General features: G+C 35.8%; 1 protein-coding gene across 23 annotated transcripts in view; it reads left to right on the top strand.

Annotated features, from left to right (window-relative positions):
* Window positions 1-14,458, top strand: part of PCM1 (pericentriolar material 1) — a 41,871-nt gene extending 27,413 nt beyond the window's left edge. For 15 of the 23 annotated variants that reach the window (XM_027735335.2, XM_039387605.1, XM_039387589.1 and 12 more), the window contains 15 exons: window positions 1,040-1,212; window positions 1,297-1,425; window positions 2,008-2,128; window positions 2,441-2,578; window positions 2,827-2,960; window positions 4,005-4,139; window positions 4,676-4,873; window positions 7,154-7,213; window positions 8,389-8,527; window positions 9,183-9,331; window positions 10,252-10,327; window positions 11,330-11,580; window positions 11,759-11,851; window positions 11,968-12,091; window positions 13,258-14,458. In XM_027735335.2, the coding sequence (XP_027591136.2) occupies window positions 1,040-1,212; window positions 1,297-1,425; window positions 2,008-2,128; window positions 2,441-2,578; window positions 2,827-2,960; window positions 4,005-4,139; window positions 4,676-4,873; window positions 7,154-7,213; window positions 8,389-8,527; window positions 9,183-9,331; window positions 10,252-10,327; window positions 11,330-11,580; window positions 11,759-11,851; window positions 11,968-12,091; window positions 13,258-13,283 (1,946 nt within the window). In that variant the 3' untranslated portion in view covers window positions 13,284-14,458. The remainder of the gene's footprint in view (window positions 1-1,039; window positions 1,213-1,296; window positions 1,426-2,007; window positions 2,129-2,440; window positions 2,579-2,826; window positions 2,961-4,004; window positions 4,140-4,675; window positions 4,874-7,153; window positions 7,214-8,388; window positions 8,528-9,182; window positions 9,332-10,251; window positions 10,328-11,329; window positions 11,581-11,758; window positions 11,852-11,967; window positions 12,092-13,257) is intronic. The other 8 variants (XM_039387596.1, XM_039387595.1, XM_039387591.1 and 5 more) reach the window with 3 other exon arrangements.
* Window positions 14,459-15,198: the final 740 nt, after the last annotated feature.

Here is a 15,198-nt window from a genome sequence, read left to right as displayed (position 1 = left end):
TACTTGTAATTTGCATGAAATGCACTGTTACAGACTACTTCGAATTACATTGTGGACAATGTGTTTACCGCTTTGTTGATAGTAACAATTACAAATAGAAAATATGCAGGTAGATAGTACAACAAAAAACTAATTTTAGGAGGCATTTTTAGTATGTTTAAAAGCTGCTATTATGTTTTATTAGTGGGGGAGGGAAGCAATTTATGATGACTTCTATCAAAGGTGGAAAATCTTGCCTTTGCTCAAAAATACTGGTAAACTATTTGCAGATAATCATATTGCACAGTAATGTTTGCTGTGTTGCTAATAACTTCATTAACTTGAATACTAACAAATACACATCTGTTAAACTAAGCTGAGTTTTCCAAATTTAACTTTGCTTCCATTCAGCACTTTCCAAATTATGTATGTAATAATTGTTGTGATGCAAGGATAATCCTTAATTTTCAAAGGAATGGGAGAGATAAGGAATACATTGTCTTCTGATACCTATGTAATAGGGCTTAAGGGTAGGAGGTTTTATGTGAACTCAGGAGTGATTCTAGATATGTATGAGAATGTAGCATTTATGCTTGTGTGGCAAGGAGTGGTTTTCTTGAATTCAGTCTTGAGCTTTCTCAATGCTGTGTCGCAAAAGTGTGGACTACTTGTATAAACTTGAGACTTTTGGTTATCTTGTGTGAAATATCTTAAAACTCGATTTTCAGTGTTCAAGTGCCTATTCTGAAAGCAACATTGTGGTGTGTACAATATTCTCTTTTATAAAGAGTACTTTCTAAAGGTATTGTTGAGAAGTATAAAGAAAATTTTTCCTATGAATGCCTTATGTTATATTTTGTACATAAAAGATTGCATAATTTCAGAATGTTTAAATATTTGCTCTTCAGGACATGAGTAAGCTTTACGAAAGCAGCTATATAATGGAATCTACAATGATTGAGATATAATTTGTGTACCTGTAACTTGCATACCTGATAGGCAGTTGTCTTTCAAATGGATGCCTGTCACAGACTTAACAAGTTCCTTTCTTTTTCTGCAGAAACTGGTAGTGATCTTTCTATGTTTGAAGCTTTGCGAGACACAATTTATTCTGAAGTGGCAACTCTTATTTCACAAAATGAGTCTCGTCCCCACTTTCTTATTGAACTTTTCCATGAGCTTCAGCTGCTAAATACAGATTATCTGAGGCAAAGGGCTCTGTATGCTTTACAGGTATGCACAAAATTGTTGATCTTGTGTATGAATCAAACAAACCTTAGATCCCTTTTTACAGCATAGATTTATTACCTTTTCCAGGATATAGTAACCAGACATTTATCAGAGAACAATGAAAAAGGGAAGTGCGCAAAATCACTGAATTCTGCAACATGGATGGCATCAAATTCTGAACTCACTCCCAGTGAAAGCCTTGCCTCTACAGATGATGTAAGTTTTCAAATTCAGAAGCTGGTTTACTGGCAGCTTTTTCTGTATTTCAGTTTACGCGCATGCTTGTCTACTGAAATATTCATACTGGTGATTGAATTTGCTGAAATTAGTATGGACTTTTCTAAACAAATAGTTGCAAGAGAATCTTTATGCAAAAGTGATAAAATATGGTAGGATTCTTGATGCTGCAAATGAATGATGTGTCAGGAATGAATGGAACATGGAGGGGGATGTAAATAGTAAACTGATATTAGGAAAGAGCTCAAATCCTTTTCTGCGTAGGATCAGGGCAAGTACTTATCACAAGATTCTCCAAAAATTTTTACTTTTTTTAATTTAAGAAATCACTGATGCCTTCTTACAGTTTCTTATGAGTTTTATAGTTAAGTCTTTGAAAGAGATATGGTAGAATCACCTGATAGATATATATCCTGAAAGCAAGGTTCTTCTCTAGTCAGACCACCTGGTGACACGTCTTGATACCACAACATGTGGCTGAAAAGAATTGCTGGCTTGTTGACACATCTCTGAGAGTGTGGTGCATTCTTTCTTTGTATTCAGTTGTTTGGTGTTTTTTAGGAAACTTTCGGCAAGAACTTTCCTACAGAAGCATGTCAAGATTGTGAACAAAATGATGCAGACAATGGGAGTACTATGTCTACATCTTCAAATTTTGAACCCTTTGCCACTGATGACCTTGGTAAGAATGATGTGATTTAGTGTTGTGTTACTCCTTCCCTCCCAAAATGCCTGCAATTCTCTATGCTTTAGTAGTACACTGTTATTTGATTTTTAGTGTGTAATCATATTTTCTAAACCAAAATATAGATAGATTAGCTTCTTGTGAAACACTTTGAGTTGATCACAGTGTGTAATAAGATATTATAACTCAACTACAGTTATACGTAGATTTCAAAACTTGTGGCATTGAATTAATTTTTATAATTGTTTACTTGTCTATCAATTGAAAACTTTTTATATAGATTAAAAAATGTTTTTATTCTAAATATAGGGAACACAGTGATTCACTTAGATAAAGCTTTGTCTTGGATGAGGGAATATGAGCGTATGAAAATTGAAGCTGAAAGTACCCTTGACTCTGAGGGCTGCTCTAGTAATTTTCAGGGTGCTTCTACTGCTAAATTAGAAGGTATGCACATATACACATATTTTGCTTAAGTTTTAGAAAATAATTATTCTGACTATGAAGAATCATTTAATTGGCTGAATTGCTTTCCTCTAGTTATATTGAAAACCTAGCTAAGTTTCGAAGGATATTTGCCTACTTAAGGAAATACAATTTATTTTTTAAAAAGGAAAATATGTTTTTGAAATTGATATTTCTTTAATAGTAATATTGAATGTCTTAACTGTGCCTATTTTTTAAATTAAAACGAGGTCCAGGTACCAGTGAATGTCAGCCTGTGCCACAGTCAAGTGAAGTTTCTGCTGTTCCATGTCCTCGTATAGATACTCAGCAGCTTGACCGGCAGATTAAAGCAATTATGAAAGAGGTTATTCCTTTTCTGAAGGTAAGAACTCTTTGTAATATAGTGTGAATTAGAAGAATAGGAAAAAGATTTGCGTAACTGGACAGAAGAATGTAATTTAAAATTGATCACTTGCATCTTAGAAACAGCTATCAATAAGTATGTGTTAAGTTGCAGACCTTGCTGCTGATGAAGTAAGAACTGAATTCTTCCGCAGAAAGGTTCTGTGGAGCTTCTAGTAGGAGAAAGAAATGGTGAGGTTTCTAGATTTCACAGGGCTGGTGGACTTGACATCAAAAAGAATAGAGTTTGCTTGCTTTGGAGCAAATAGGAATGTTTGAGCAAATATTCTGAAATATTTGCTGCCTTTCAGCAAAGAGAACTGAGATAACTGATTAAAACTGTTACATATAAGGTAACAAGATATTTTTAAAGAATAGCTCTGAGTTGTTGATTTTTAGCATTATTTTCTTAAGTTTACAAAGGTCTTTCAAGTTGTTGAGAGCTTGTCAACTTCTGTGAATACAGAGCAGAAATGTACTGCTTTAAAGAGGGAGAAATAGTCTTTGCGAGGTGAAGAGCAGAGAAGATTGCGTTTTAAGATGCTTAAGTCGCCTCCCTGTTCCCTTTTATAGTAGGCACAGTATATAAGCTTAGGTTTGTGTAATAGGGTTCTCGGTTGATACTAGGTTTAAAAACTGAATACTGTTGCCATGCCAGAGTTGCACTGCCTGAAGACTTCTGTTTTGCTTGCAATTTTAGAGCTGCATGTAACAGTAGATATCTTAGCATACACTTTAATACACAGCCACAGTATATGAAGATTCTTAGTTTGTCTAAACATTATGAGATGGCATGTACTCGTATTGGAAAAATATATAATATTGGAAAAATAAAGCTTTGTGTCATGACCAGTCAGTCATTAGAGAAGTATGGTCTTTGTGAGATGGATTAGGACCTGTTTGTGGAGTGCTGTTCCTTCACTGGACAGGTGATTTTTTTTTATAAATTAGTGTCAGTATTTCAGTTGATGGCTAACTTTTCTTTTGAAGTGATAACTAAGCTCATTCTGTGATACTTGTTTAGGAACACATGGATGAAGTATGTTCTTCTCAATTACTGACATCAGTAAGACGTATGGTCTTGACTCTTACACAACAAAACGATGAAAGTAAAGAATTTGTGAAGTTCTTTCATAAGCAACTTGGCAGTATACTTCAGGTTAGTAGTTTTTCAATGCTGTTTTGCAACTCTTCCAAGTTGGCTAATGAGCAACAGACGAACCAGCTTCCCTGAAGTTGTATTTTACAGCTTCGATAGCATAGCTGCAGTTCTCCTTCACCTTTGATACAGTGATGAGGTGTTATCTTCTTTCCCAAAATTTAAGATTTGCCATGCACAGAGCTGCTTTTTCGTCACTGCCATATAATGAGAGGTGTATCCCTGGCCTGTGGCTGTCTTCAAGGAGAGCTCTGGTGATGCTTTTCATGGATATTTTATGTAAATTCCTGAAAATCAGTAGTTTGCTCCTTTTTTTTTTTTTCTACAAGCATGCAGTTTAAAACATGAGCTTACTTAACCCAGTGTTATTTGACTAGAGATTCCACTTAAAATCTGTTTAAGACACTAAAACATTTGAAAAAAATACAAGCTATTATATACATAACTAATTTTGAGTTACTGGGAATATGAACAATACTTAGTCTTTGAAGTTTGAAAGCCTGTTTCAAAAACTGAAGAATTATTTCTTTTCACAGGATTCACTGGCAAAATTTGCTGGTAGAAAATTAAAAGACTGTGGGGAGGATCTTCTTGTGGAGATCTCTGAAGTGTTATTTAATGAATTAGCCTTTTTTAAACTTATGCAAGACTTGGACAACAACAGTATTTCTGTAAAGCAGAGATGTAAACGAAAAATAGAAACTACTGAAGCGATACAGTCTTATGCTAAAGAGGTTTGTTTTATTGTATTTTTGAAAAACGTAGCTTTTCTGAGATTGTTATATATGTGTATTTCCTAAACTAGTTTGATTACCTTATTTCATATGTTGTATTTATTTATTTATTTACTTACTTATTTTACTAATTAGTACTGTGTAATCACAGTAACCAGCATGAACTGGTTTTCATCAATAAGGACAAGTCCTGCATTATAAATGATGCCTGTTACAGATAACTAATTGTGTAGACTTGGTACATAATTCAGAGGAAATATTTTAATGGTTAAATGTGCACATAGGAAGGAGTAGACAAGTGTTGAAATAGTATTAACATCTGGGACCATTGAGTAATTGGTTTAACCCCAGTAGGCAGCTCAGCCCCACACAGCCTCTTAATCACTGCCCTCTGGTGGGATGGGGAGAGAATGAGAATGGTAAACGGAGAAAGCTCATGGGTTGAGATAAAGATAGTTTATTAAGCAAAGCAAAAGCCATGACCACAAGCAGAGCAAAACAAGGAACTCATTCACCACTTCCCATGAGCAGGCAGGTGTTCAGCCACTTCTGGGAGAGCAGGGCTCCATCATGTGTAATGGTGACTTGGGAAGGGAAATGCCATCACTTTTAATGTCCCCCCCTTTGCTTGCTCCTTCCTCAGCTTTACATACTAAGCATGATGCCGTATGGTGTGGAATATCCCTTGGCTCAGTTGTGGTCAGCTGTCCTGGCTGTGTCCCCTTCCAGCTTCCTGTTCACCTTCAGCCCACTTGCTGGTGGGGTGGAGTGAGGAGCAGAAAAGGCCTTGACTCTGTGCAAGTGCTGTTTGGCAGTAAGAAAACATATCAACTGTTTTCAGCACAAATTCCAAATGTAGCCTTGTACTACCTACTCTGAAGAAGTTCGACTGTCCCAGCTAAATATTTTGACACATTCGGTGTTCTAGTTCATCATCTCTTCAGTTATGCCTGCAGGTTTCCTTGCAGTAGCTTAGTTTGGCACCATCTTGACCAAATTCGAGTAAGTTCTATGAAGTTATCATGTAGTTGCTTTGTTGGCATATGCAGAAAGAATCACTTTTTAGACTTGCAGTATAAAATATACATAAACTTTCCAGAAATATTCAGGACTTTGGGCATATTCTTGCTCTAAAAAAGCAAGTTTGGATTGGTTTTCACACCATTTACATTTTTAATTTTAGTATTGCTTTTATTAGGAGCATAGCTGGTTTTTTTTAAAGTTGTATAAACTGTTTACAGAACAAACAATAAACTAGATTATGGTCATGTATTTATGATTTCAGTGTTCTTTCGGGTTTCTCTAGAAACACTAATAGCAAAGCAAACCCTTAACTCATTCTTATTTTAAAATGTCAGCAGAAGATACTTTTTGAACCTGTCATAAAGTCCTACAAGTATTTTTAGGAGTGCCATCAACTATATTTCAAGATAATTTAACTTAGATGTACCAATAGCATGGCTAGTAGGAGGGAGACTGTGGAGTGCCCTGGAAAGAGGCCAGAACACTCTGAATCAAAAAAGATTTGGACATGAGTTCTTGTTTTATCTGAAGTTACTCATTGGGCGCGTGTTACATAAAGATTTGGTTTATACACTGCTTTGAGAAAACATGGAACCAGCTTAGGTTCAAGGTTTCCTCTCCTCTCCTGGAAGACAGGGAATTGGGTTTAAGGTCAATGTTTACTTCATTGCTGCGGCAGCACTTCAGACAGAGCCAGAGATGAGCCAGAAGTGGTAGGTTCTGGTTACTTTGCACAGACCTGCACAATTATCTCTGTATGGTTTTCTCACAGCCCTCAACTCTGGAATCCCGATGCAGGCACATTTTATCTTGCACGATTTTTGTGGCTCTCTTGATTCCAGTAAAGTAACCAGTATTAGATTGCTTGCTGAAAAGCACAGCGCTTTGTCTTGATCAGAATTAGAATCATAGAATGGTTTGGTTGGAAAGGACCTTAAAGATCATCTAGTTTCACCCCCCTGCCATGATGCATCTAATTGCATATGTTAAATATGATTCAACCACAGACTGTAGAATTAGCCCAATATAAACATAATTGTTTAAATAAAAAGGGCTAGCACAGTTTTTTAATGCTTTGCAACTGTGAAATTTTGAAGACATCTGTGTATACAGAAGTCCCTGTGGCTTACTGCCGTTTTAAGATAGCAGTTCTTGGTAAGATTGGCATTTCAGCCTGGCTTTCATGAAGCCCTGGTTTGGTTCACTATTTCCAAGTTATTTCAGTTTGGAATTGAAGATAATTTGTGTTTCTTCTAGGCAAAAAAAGGTCTCCAGGTGGATGTTTGTTCATCTGCTGAAGATGTCGATGAGGACAAAGTATGTGTATGCTCTCAACTGTCTTTATTCTTCAGATAGTTTCACAGATCGCTAAGTCTTACTGTTCTCTGTTATAGGAATCAAGTATTTGTAAGGATCCCATTTCCCAGTATTTAGAAATTTATTAATCTGTTATTTTCAGTGATTTACTTTATCAAACTAACAGAGAAACTTGCAGATTCCCTTCTTAAGGAGAGCTTAAATATTTTTAGCAATTAACATTTTATTTTTTAATGGTATGGAATAAGTTTTTTTTACTTTCCATGTAAGGGAGAAGGTAGATGTTCTGAGTTGGGACACATGGTATTTGAGGTTTCAGAGCCCAAGTCTGCCTGTGCTCTGAGTATTAAATATAGTGCTCAGAATTTCTCCTTTTTCTTTTTAAGTTTGCTTTGAAAACCAATAATATAATTGTTTGGGGAGATGAGTTGTGTATGAAGTTTTGTATTTTCTGCTGGAATGTTCAGCTTTCTCCAGTCAAGGGAATGATATAGGTAAAGTACTAAGTAGAATGTTGATTGCATTCCTAAATGGGCATAGGTGTGTGAATAGGCATGTATGCTCATGGAGTCAGTGCTTTCTCTTAGGGCTTAGAGCTTCTGTCACACTGGAAGTAGAAGGGGAAGCTGTATATCACTTGTCATGGTTGCTGTAGAAGAGTCCTTTCAAGATCTGGAGCCAAACTCAGGGCTTTGTTCATATAGGAGGAGCAGAATTTTCTCACTCAGTGTATTTAGCAAATCATTCAGCAGGGAGACTGCTGAGTAACTATTGCTAAAGAAGTGAGAAGCTGCTGTTAGGAATATTTTTACTTCTCATTTAGAAGGAGCAGGAAAGTTGCTAGAAGGTAATAATGCAGGTGTGTCTTTCTTCTTGCTAACGACAAATCTAAAGAACCTTTTTTCAACCTTTTCAGATAATGAAATAGTAGTTACGAAGTCCTTGATAGCTATGTCTGAACAGTGCATGATCTCTCATAGGAAGTTCTGATGGTCTCTTTTAAGGAGTAGCTCTGCAGTATTCATTTCAAGGCCTCAAGGACTACTTAAACAGGTTTTTAGTCTGTAGATCCTTCTTTATTTTTGAGAATTAAAGGTGACTCCTTGATGCAGAAACCCTAGTTTAGTCTTCAGATAAACAAACATGAAATTGCACAGTATTCCTTGTTTCCCTAGGACAAGGATGAGACTGAAATGGTTAAACAAGTACAGGACTCAGAAACGTGTGCTGGTAATGGAGTTCCTGAAAGCAATAGGTCTGATGCGTCTGATCAAGAGGAAGATGAGGAAAGTGATAGTGGTCCAGTGGCAATAAGTAAGTCATGTTTCTACAGCTCATTATTCTGTGCTTTCACTGTAGTTTTGAGCAACTTAATTTTACAACAAGATTTGCATGAAGTACTACTGTGTAACACCTTCTCTCACAGATTTTCTAGTCAGTCCTTACTCAGTGAAAGCTTTGCAGTACTGTATTTACTAGTGTCATGTGAAGGGTTAAACATTCCAATTAGAGGAGCTTTTGTTCTTTGTAATTAGTAAAAATACATTAGAATCAGATTCATTGTTATGTATCTTGTCTCAGCTAAACCTTTAACCTGAATGATGTGAAAGCTGCTGAAATTTTATGCAGTTTTTAATTTAAATAATGCGGGTTTTTAGATATGCTTCTACTTAAACTTGCCTGTTTTTATTAGTTTTTTATCCTGTTTTTCATCTGACACCAACTACTCCTGTCTTGGATTCCTTTACCATTTACATTCTTTACACCAACTTGTTTAATAACTTAGATCACACCAGCACAGTGGTGTTTGTTCATAATATAGCTGATGTAAAGCATATGGATATTTGAAAGTTAAGTCATTACTGTATCTTAATTTTAAAGAATGTTTTGGAGCAAAACTGATCATTGCAGTGAATTCCCCAGTGGAATTTGGCAATATGAAGGTGATTTTACATTGATTTGCCTTTAGGTTTATCAAAAGCAGAAACCCAAGCTCTGACTAACTATGGCAGTGGAGAAGATGAGAATGAAGATGAAGAAATTGAATTTGAGGAAGGACCTGTTGATGTGCAGACATCACTACAAGCCAGCAGTGAAACAACAACTGAAAATGAACAGGTATCACCAAAACTGTAAATGCAGAACAAAGCTATGCTGGTGCACAGCTTTTCAGTACATATTCGTATGTAACTCAGTTTTTCTTGTTGCACTGTTTTCTTACTATAGAAAGTAGAAGAATGATACAAGAAATTGCATGATACCAATAGCTGCTACATAAAAAATGTAGCATTCCTCACCTGAATTTATTATTGGTATAGCTGATGCCAAAATGGATGGGTGGACACAGACAAAATTAATGTTTACATCTGCTGTCAGAGAGAAAAAAGGTTAAACAGCAAATGAAAAGTTAAACTTCCAAAAAAGGATCATGTTTTAAACCTTTAACTGGTTCTTTCTCTGTTTTCAGACATCAAGTTCTAGTTGTGAGCCACTGACTCCTGTATTCTAGCATGTCTTTGATTTGTCTTTCCTCTTTATCATGTGATGATTTTTTGTAGAACAATAATGAAATGTTATTGTCATTTCAGTGTTAGTTGTCTTTAAAATATTTGGATGTGTGTGACCTGGTTTTGGAGACTTGTCATGTCTTTATATTTCAGTAAATAAGATTGACTTCTGAATCTCTTGAAACTTTGGTTTACTCAACAGGTATTAACATTAGAAAAGGACATAACTGGAACATTTTACTTTAAAGGCTAAAACAATAGATCTTTTCTGTGGAACCAAAGAGTTTACCTGGCAGCTACTATAGTGAAAAGAAAATGTTCAAATAATACACGTGTGTCAGTGTTAATGGTTTTGTAAACTATTGTTGACCAGCTGATGAACAGGGAGAGTGAGACTTGCTTTGTTTCAAACTAGTGAAAAGATGAAATCATGGAGCAGGTGTGCAGTGTGTTTCTAGTTAGTAAATTAGCCAATAAGATACGAAGCTATCAGTAGAATTTGTTGTAACTCGTTTTTACCTTCCCCAATAGAATTCAAACCAAGAATTGAGTAAGGCAAAAAGTGGTGAGATTTTGTCATCAGAACAAGAATCTGTTAATATTAAAGGTAAGCCCTGTATGCAGTAACTGAGGGACTAACACTTCCATAAAAATTTGCATACTGTGAGAATTATCTTGGACGTTGCCTGTGATACGTGTAATTAAGAGAAAGATGATCAAATTTGCAAGAGCTTACTGGACTTTTTCATGGAACTGTATCAGTTGCCTAGATATGTCTGTGTTGATACTGACACAGCAAATCTTTTAAAGAGAAAACCTGGAATAATCTGAGGTAGGTAGATGTGGTTTTGATGCTTGATGTGAGCATGAATTTTAGTTGATTGTTGCAGCCCTTGACATACAAGTGTAGCAGAGTAAATTTGTTACAGTATTTTGATGTTTGGATTTGTCTAGTATTTGCTTTTTCTGCTACTACCCTTTTACTAGCAGTTGAAATCACTTTGTATTTTAAAGATTTAAAGATCTGTTTTTTTTCTGTGAGTAATGCTGTGTTGTAACTGATTAAGAACTGAGAAATCATTTTCTGTCAAAAGATGGAAGCCCACCGGGTGGTATGCACGTTACTTCTGATGTAACTGTTTTTACCATCACCCTTCCTGTGTTTTTCTGTTGCAAATACTGGGTTTGTTCTTGGCCTATTTTTGTAGACTAAAAGCAATATTTGAGTAGATCCTGTGTGGCAGAGTGTTAAGGAATTTATTGTTCTGTATTACATCTCCTGATACTTAGAATGGATATTTTATAGTAGGTCATTTAGTTCTGGGAATTGTTTTTTCTGGGTTTTGTTTTGGGTTTTTTTAACTGTTTTGAGTCAGAAATCATGTCATGTACTCTCATGTGATAATTGCTTATACTTAATTGTATGAGAATACGAATAACTCATGTTTTATTTCAGTCAGCTTTGTGTTGATCTGAGAGACTAATTCACTTTCATTGCTCATTTATGGCTTTGGATCATAATTTGTAAGAAAATAATAATCTAGCATTTTTGTACACTCAGAACCTTTTACTATCTTTGCCAAGATAAAACGTAATTTTGTGTTTTTAGGTGAACAGGATGTGGCTACAACTGTGCCTCATTACCTCAGTGTCAAGGAGAATACACCACCTTTAACAATCAATACCCCAGAATCCTTTATAGCAGCCACTGTGAAAACAGAAGAATCAAGCTCATCTTTACCAGTAAATGAAACACAAACATTAGATACCACATGTGCAGGAAACAAATCCGGTGCAAGTTCTGAAAGCTCCATGGCTGGCAGCCCTGATACGGAGTCCCCTGTGCTAGTGAACGAATATGTGCGTATATTTCGGTTAAGATACATCCAAGAGACATGAGAAACTTTTTTCTATTTCAGTGTTATTTCTAGTTTGCAGACTTGTTGGGCATTGTTTTTTTGATATACTTTATTAGTCAAAAAGTGAAAATAGAACAAAATAGCACTATTCTCTTAAATATCACTACTTTTATTAACAGGAAGCTGGTTCTGGAAATGTAAGTCAAAAATCTGATGAAGATGACTTTGTGAAGGTTGAAGACTTGCCCCTCAAACTTGCTGTATATTCAGAGGTATTTGGCTACTATTTGTGGGGTGTTGTTTAGGAGTGCATACCTAAATGTCTTTATTATCTAGACAGCACAAAAAATTATCCAGAATTTTGAGATTTGCTTTCTCTGTTATGAAGGCAGATTTAATGAAGAAAATGGAAACAGAGGCACAAACCAACAGTTTGTCTGATGAATTACTGGATGGAAGTGGAGCTCGAGATCAAGAATTAGTAGGAGATGCCCAAACTTTGAAAGAACCTGGTAAAGATTATTTTCTAAATCTTACATGCAAATTGGGAATACACTCTGGAACGCTAGAATTCAAATATCACTGAAGTAAGGAATTATTGTGGTGCTGAAAGAATATCAGGTTTTGTTACCAATAAAGTATTTGAAAATACTTTATTGATATGAAGGGATTTTGCCTTCCTTGTCTCTTTGATATACTTCTGTTAGATTCTGTCGCTGATAAAGTCATAAAAATTAACATATGTAAAGTGTATGTCACAATGTAATGGTTTTGAAACTTAGTCAAGTGGAGTAGTATTTTTGTTTCATGTTATGCAAGCTTGGGTTTAATTGTTATTATCTGATTTAATAATGCTCAATATAATTTTCTGACAGACTGCTCGGTGTTTTTGTGATAGAAAAGTTCAAGAGACTTTTCAGAATAGTAAAATATCTCTTCCAGAAAAGGAAATTATTTTTCGTATGAAGCATAAAATGAGGTAGAAAAAAGTTAGTGTGTATGATAGCAATAAAAATTTGTCACTTTCAATAAACAGTATTTATGCAGCTACAAAAACTTAATGGTAATGCAGGTCAGAGAATTTTTTTTTTTAATATAATGTTGATATTGTGACAAAATTGCAGTATTAGAGACTTCTATTCTATTGTTAGACTTGTAATTCTCCGGTGGAGAATACAGTAAGGGTGTATATAAAGACATGAAATGGGTATTCTCATAGTAGCAGTTTTCTGCTAGTGTAGCTAGTTCCAATTCCTCAAATATGCATTTTTTTAATGCATTTGCAGTCACAGCATAGATTTTTCCAGAACAAAGTGTGAAGAAAGGTGCATCTTTCCTTCCATTTCATTCACTGCTTATCAGCATTCTGCTTGTCACAGCCATGCCAGCATAAGTCGTGCATGCCCATTTGATGGATACTGATGCATATGCCTGCTGTGGGAGCAGTCTGGCTGGGAATGCCATGCCACACCAGATTTGTAGGTAGCACTAAGCCATTCTAATCTGTGTATGTGGGGATGGCTGTAGCTGTTCCAAGTAATCCATGGCTCAAAATGCTTGTGAGGATGAGATATTTCATCAAGGTGCTTCAAGGGATCTAGAAGTTGAAATGTGGTCATGAGCTGTTTTTGATGCCTTGTAGCTATTAGATAATGATGAGTGTACTCTTACTTTACAGAAACTTTTGGAACTCAAAATGCATGAGAATAACCTCAAGATATCTGCATTTATAAACTCCATGTATACAAATGCATACAGAAGATCAGCACTAATTTCCCATAATTCTGGAACTGTATAAAAATGTAAAATTTTTGACGCACTGCCTCTTAGGATAGGTATGTGAACTTCTGCCTGTGGCAGTTTAAACAGCTGGAACTGAATTCACTTCAGTTTTGCTGCACTGTTCTTTTTCTGTCTTTAATTTTTTATTTTTTATTGTGACTTGTTTAGTAATTTTAAAATTGTTCAAAATAGTAGTTTTAAATAAAGTTTGGACTTGTCTGTAAATTTTGTCTTTTGAAAAATTTTCCTTTGGCTTGCAAACTGGTTTTCTGAGTTTGTTGCTGGAAGTTAACTGACTTTAAGTGTTGGCATACTTGTAGCAGTTTGTTACTTCTCTTACAAGAAACACTGCTCATTTTCCTGGGACAAGAAATTCTTGTCTGACTAAGTTTCTCCATCTTCTGCAAATACGAGGTGTAGACACAGTACATACCTACATGTTGCCTTTATAGCCTAGAGTACAGCTGGTTTGTAACAAAAAAGTTCCTGTTCATGGCCTGTGGAATTCCTTTGTATCAGCACATTTATCTGAGGTGAACTTAAAATACCCCAGGTGTGTAGTTAATTGCAGAAACCAGTGGTATTTTCCTGCATTTTCTGTTTTGCACTTTCAGTGTTCAAAGGAACAAACCTGTCTGAAAATGCCAGTATCCTTTCACAGGTAACAGTTAAAAATGATGTAGAATCTGTTGCTAAAGTATTTGACTTCAGTTGGAATTTCCTAAATTTCCTTACAAAGTTAATGTTTTAAAAAAACAGTCAGCAACTAATGGAATCTAATGGTAAAGGTGGAATTAGAATTGTAGAAAAGTAGATTGGAAAACTTTCTTCACTTTTTCAGACCAGAGTTGCTAATAACACTGAATCCAAAAATTGAGCTAGAAGTAGCTTATTCAGCAGATCTGCTGCATTATAGACATCCCGTTTACCTTAAACACAAGGCTTTTCTCACAGTAGTTAAAAAGCACTGGTCATCTTTAATTCAGGTTTGCGGTGCTTGTGAGGTTAGTGTGATAATATGGCTATATACCATGGGTGACAGTCTAGTGACAGTGAAGCCTAAATATGTGTGAAGTTTAAATAAAAAGAGAATGTAATTCTTTTGTGATTTAATTTTTTAGTTTGTTTGGAGTGTCTCTAGATATTATGAGTGAATTTTGAAATGGCAGCTTATGGTCACATGCTTCTCGTGTCCAAAAAAGTTACTAGCAAAAGGTTTGAAGACAGTTTAGTTACTGTGCAGACTTTAAACTTGAGGACATGAAATATATTGTGGCAAAGGTAAACCTGTGAACGTGAACCAATCAAAGTTATTAATGACTAGTTTAGCCCAAGAATCACTCAGTAAACCTAAAAGAGGACATTTTTTATGAAGTAGAACAAGATTATGTGTGCAGGTTTGAAACAAGTCTAGTTTATATGGTGAATCATTAAATTCTAAGCTCAAGAAAGAGCATGAGCACACACCATTCCTGATTTCTTGCCCTGGCAGGGTGCAAGTTTAATCTCAGCCAGTGCCTAAGCACCAAGCAGCTGCTTGCTTACTCCCCCACCAATGGGATCAGAGAGAGAATTGGAAGAGTGAAAGCAAAAAACCGCATAGGTTGAAATAAAGACAGTTTAAGAGCTAAAGCAAAAGCTGTGCATGCAAGCAAAGCAAAATGGCAGGCAGGTGTTCGGCCACCTCCAGGAGAGCAGGGCTCCATGAGGCATAACGATGACTTGGGAAGACAAATGCCATCCCTCCAAATGTCACCCCCTCCTTCTTCTCTGAGATGTATATGCTGAGCATGATGCCATATGGGTCTGGAATATCCCTTTGGTCAGTGGCAGTCAG

The sequence above is a fragment of the Pipra filicauda genome, unplaced genomic scaffold (genome assembly GCF_003945595.2).
Source record: "Pipra filicauda isolate LSUMZ 115617 unplaced genomic scaffold, ASM394559v2 scaffold57_size4234018_pilon, whole genome shotgun sequence".
NCBI classification, from domain to species: Eukaryota; Metazoa; Chordata; class Aves; order Passeriformes; family Pipridae; genus Pipra; species Pipra filicauda.
The sequence above is the reverse complement of the archived record's forward strand: the minus strand, read 5'-3'. Positions and strand labels throughout refer to the sequence as shown.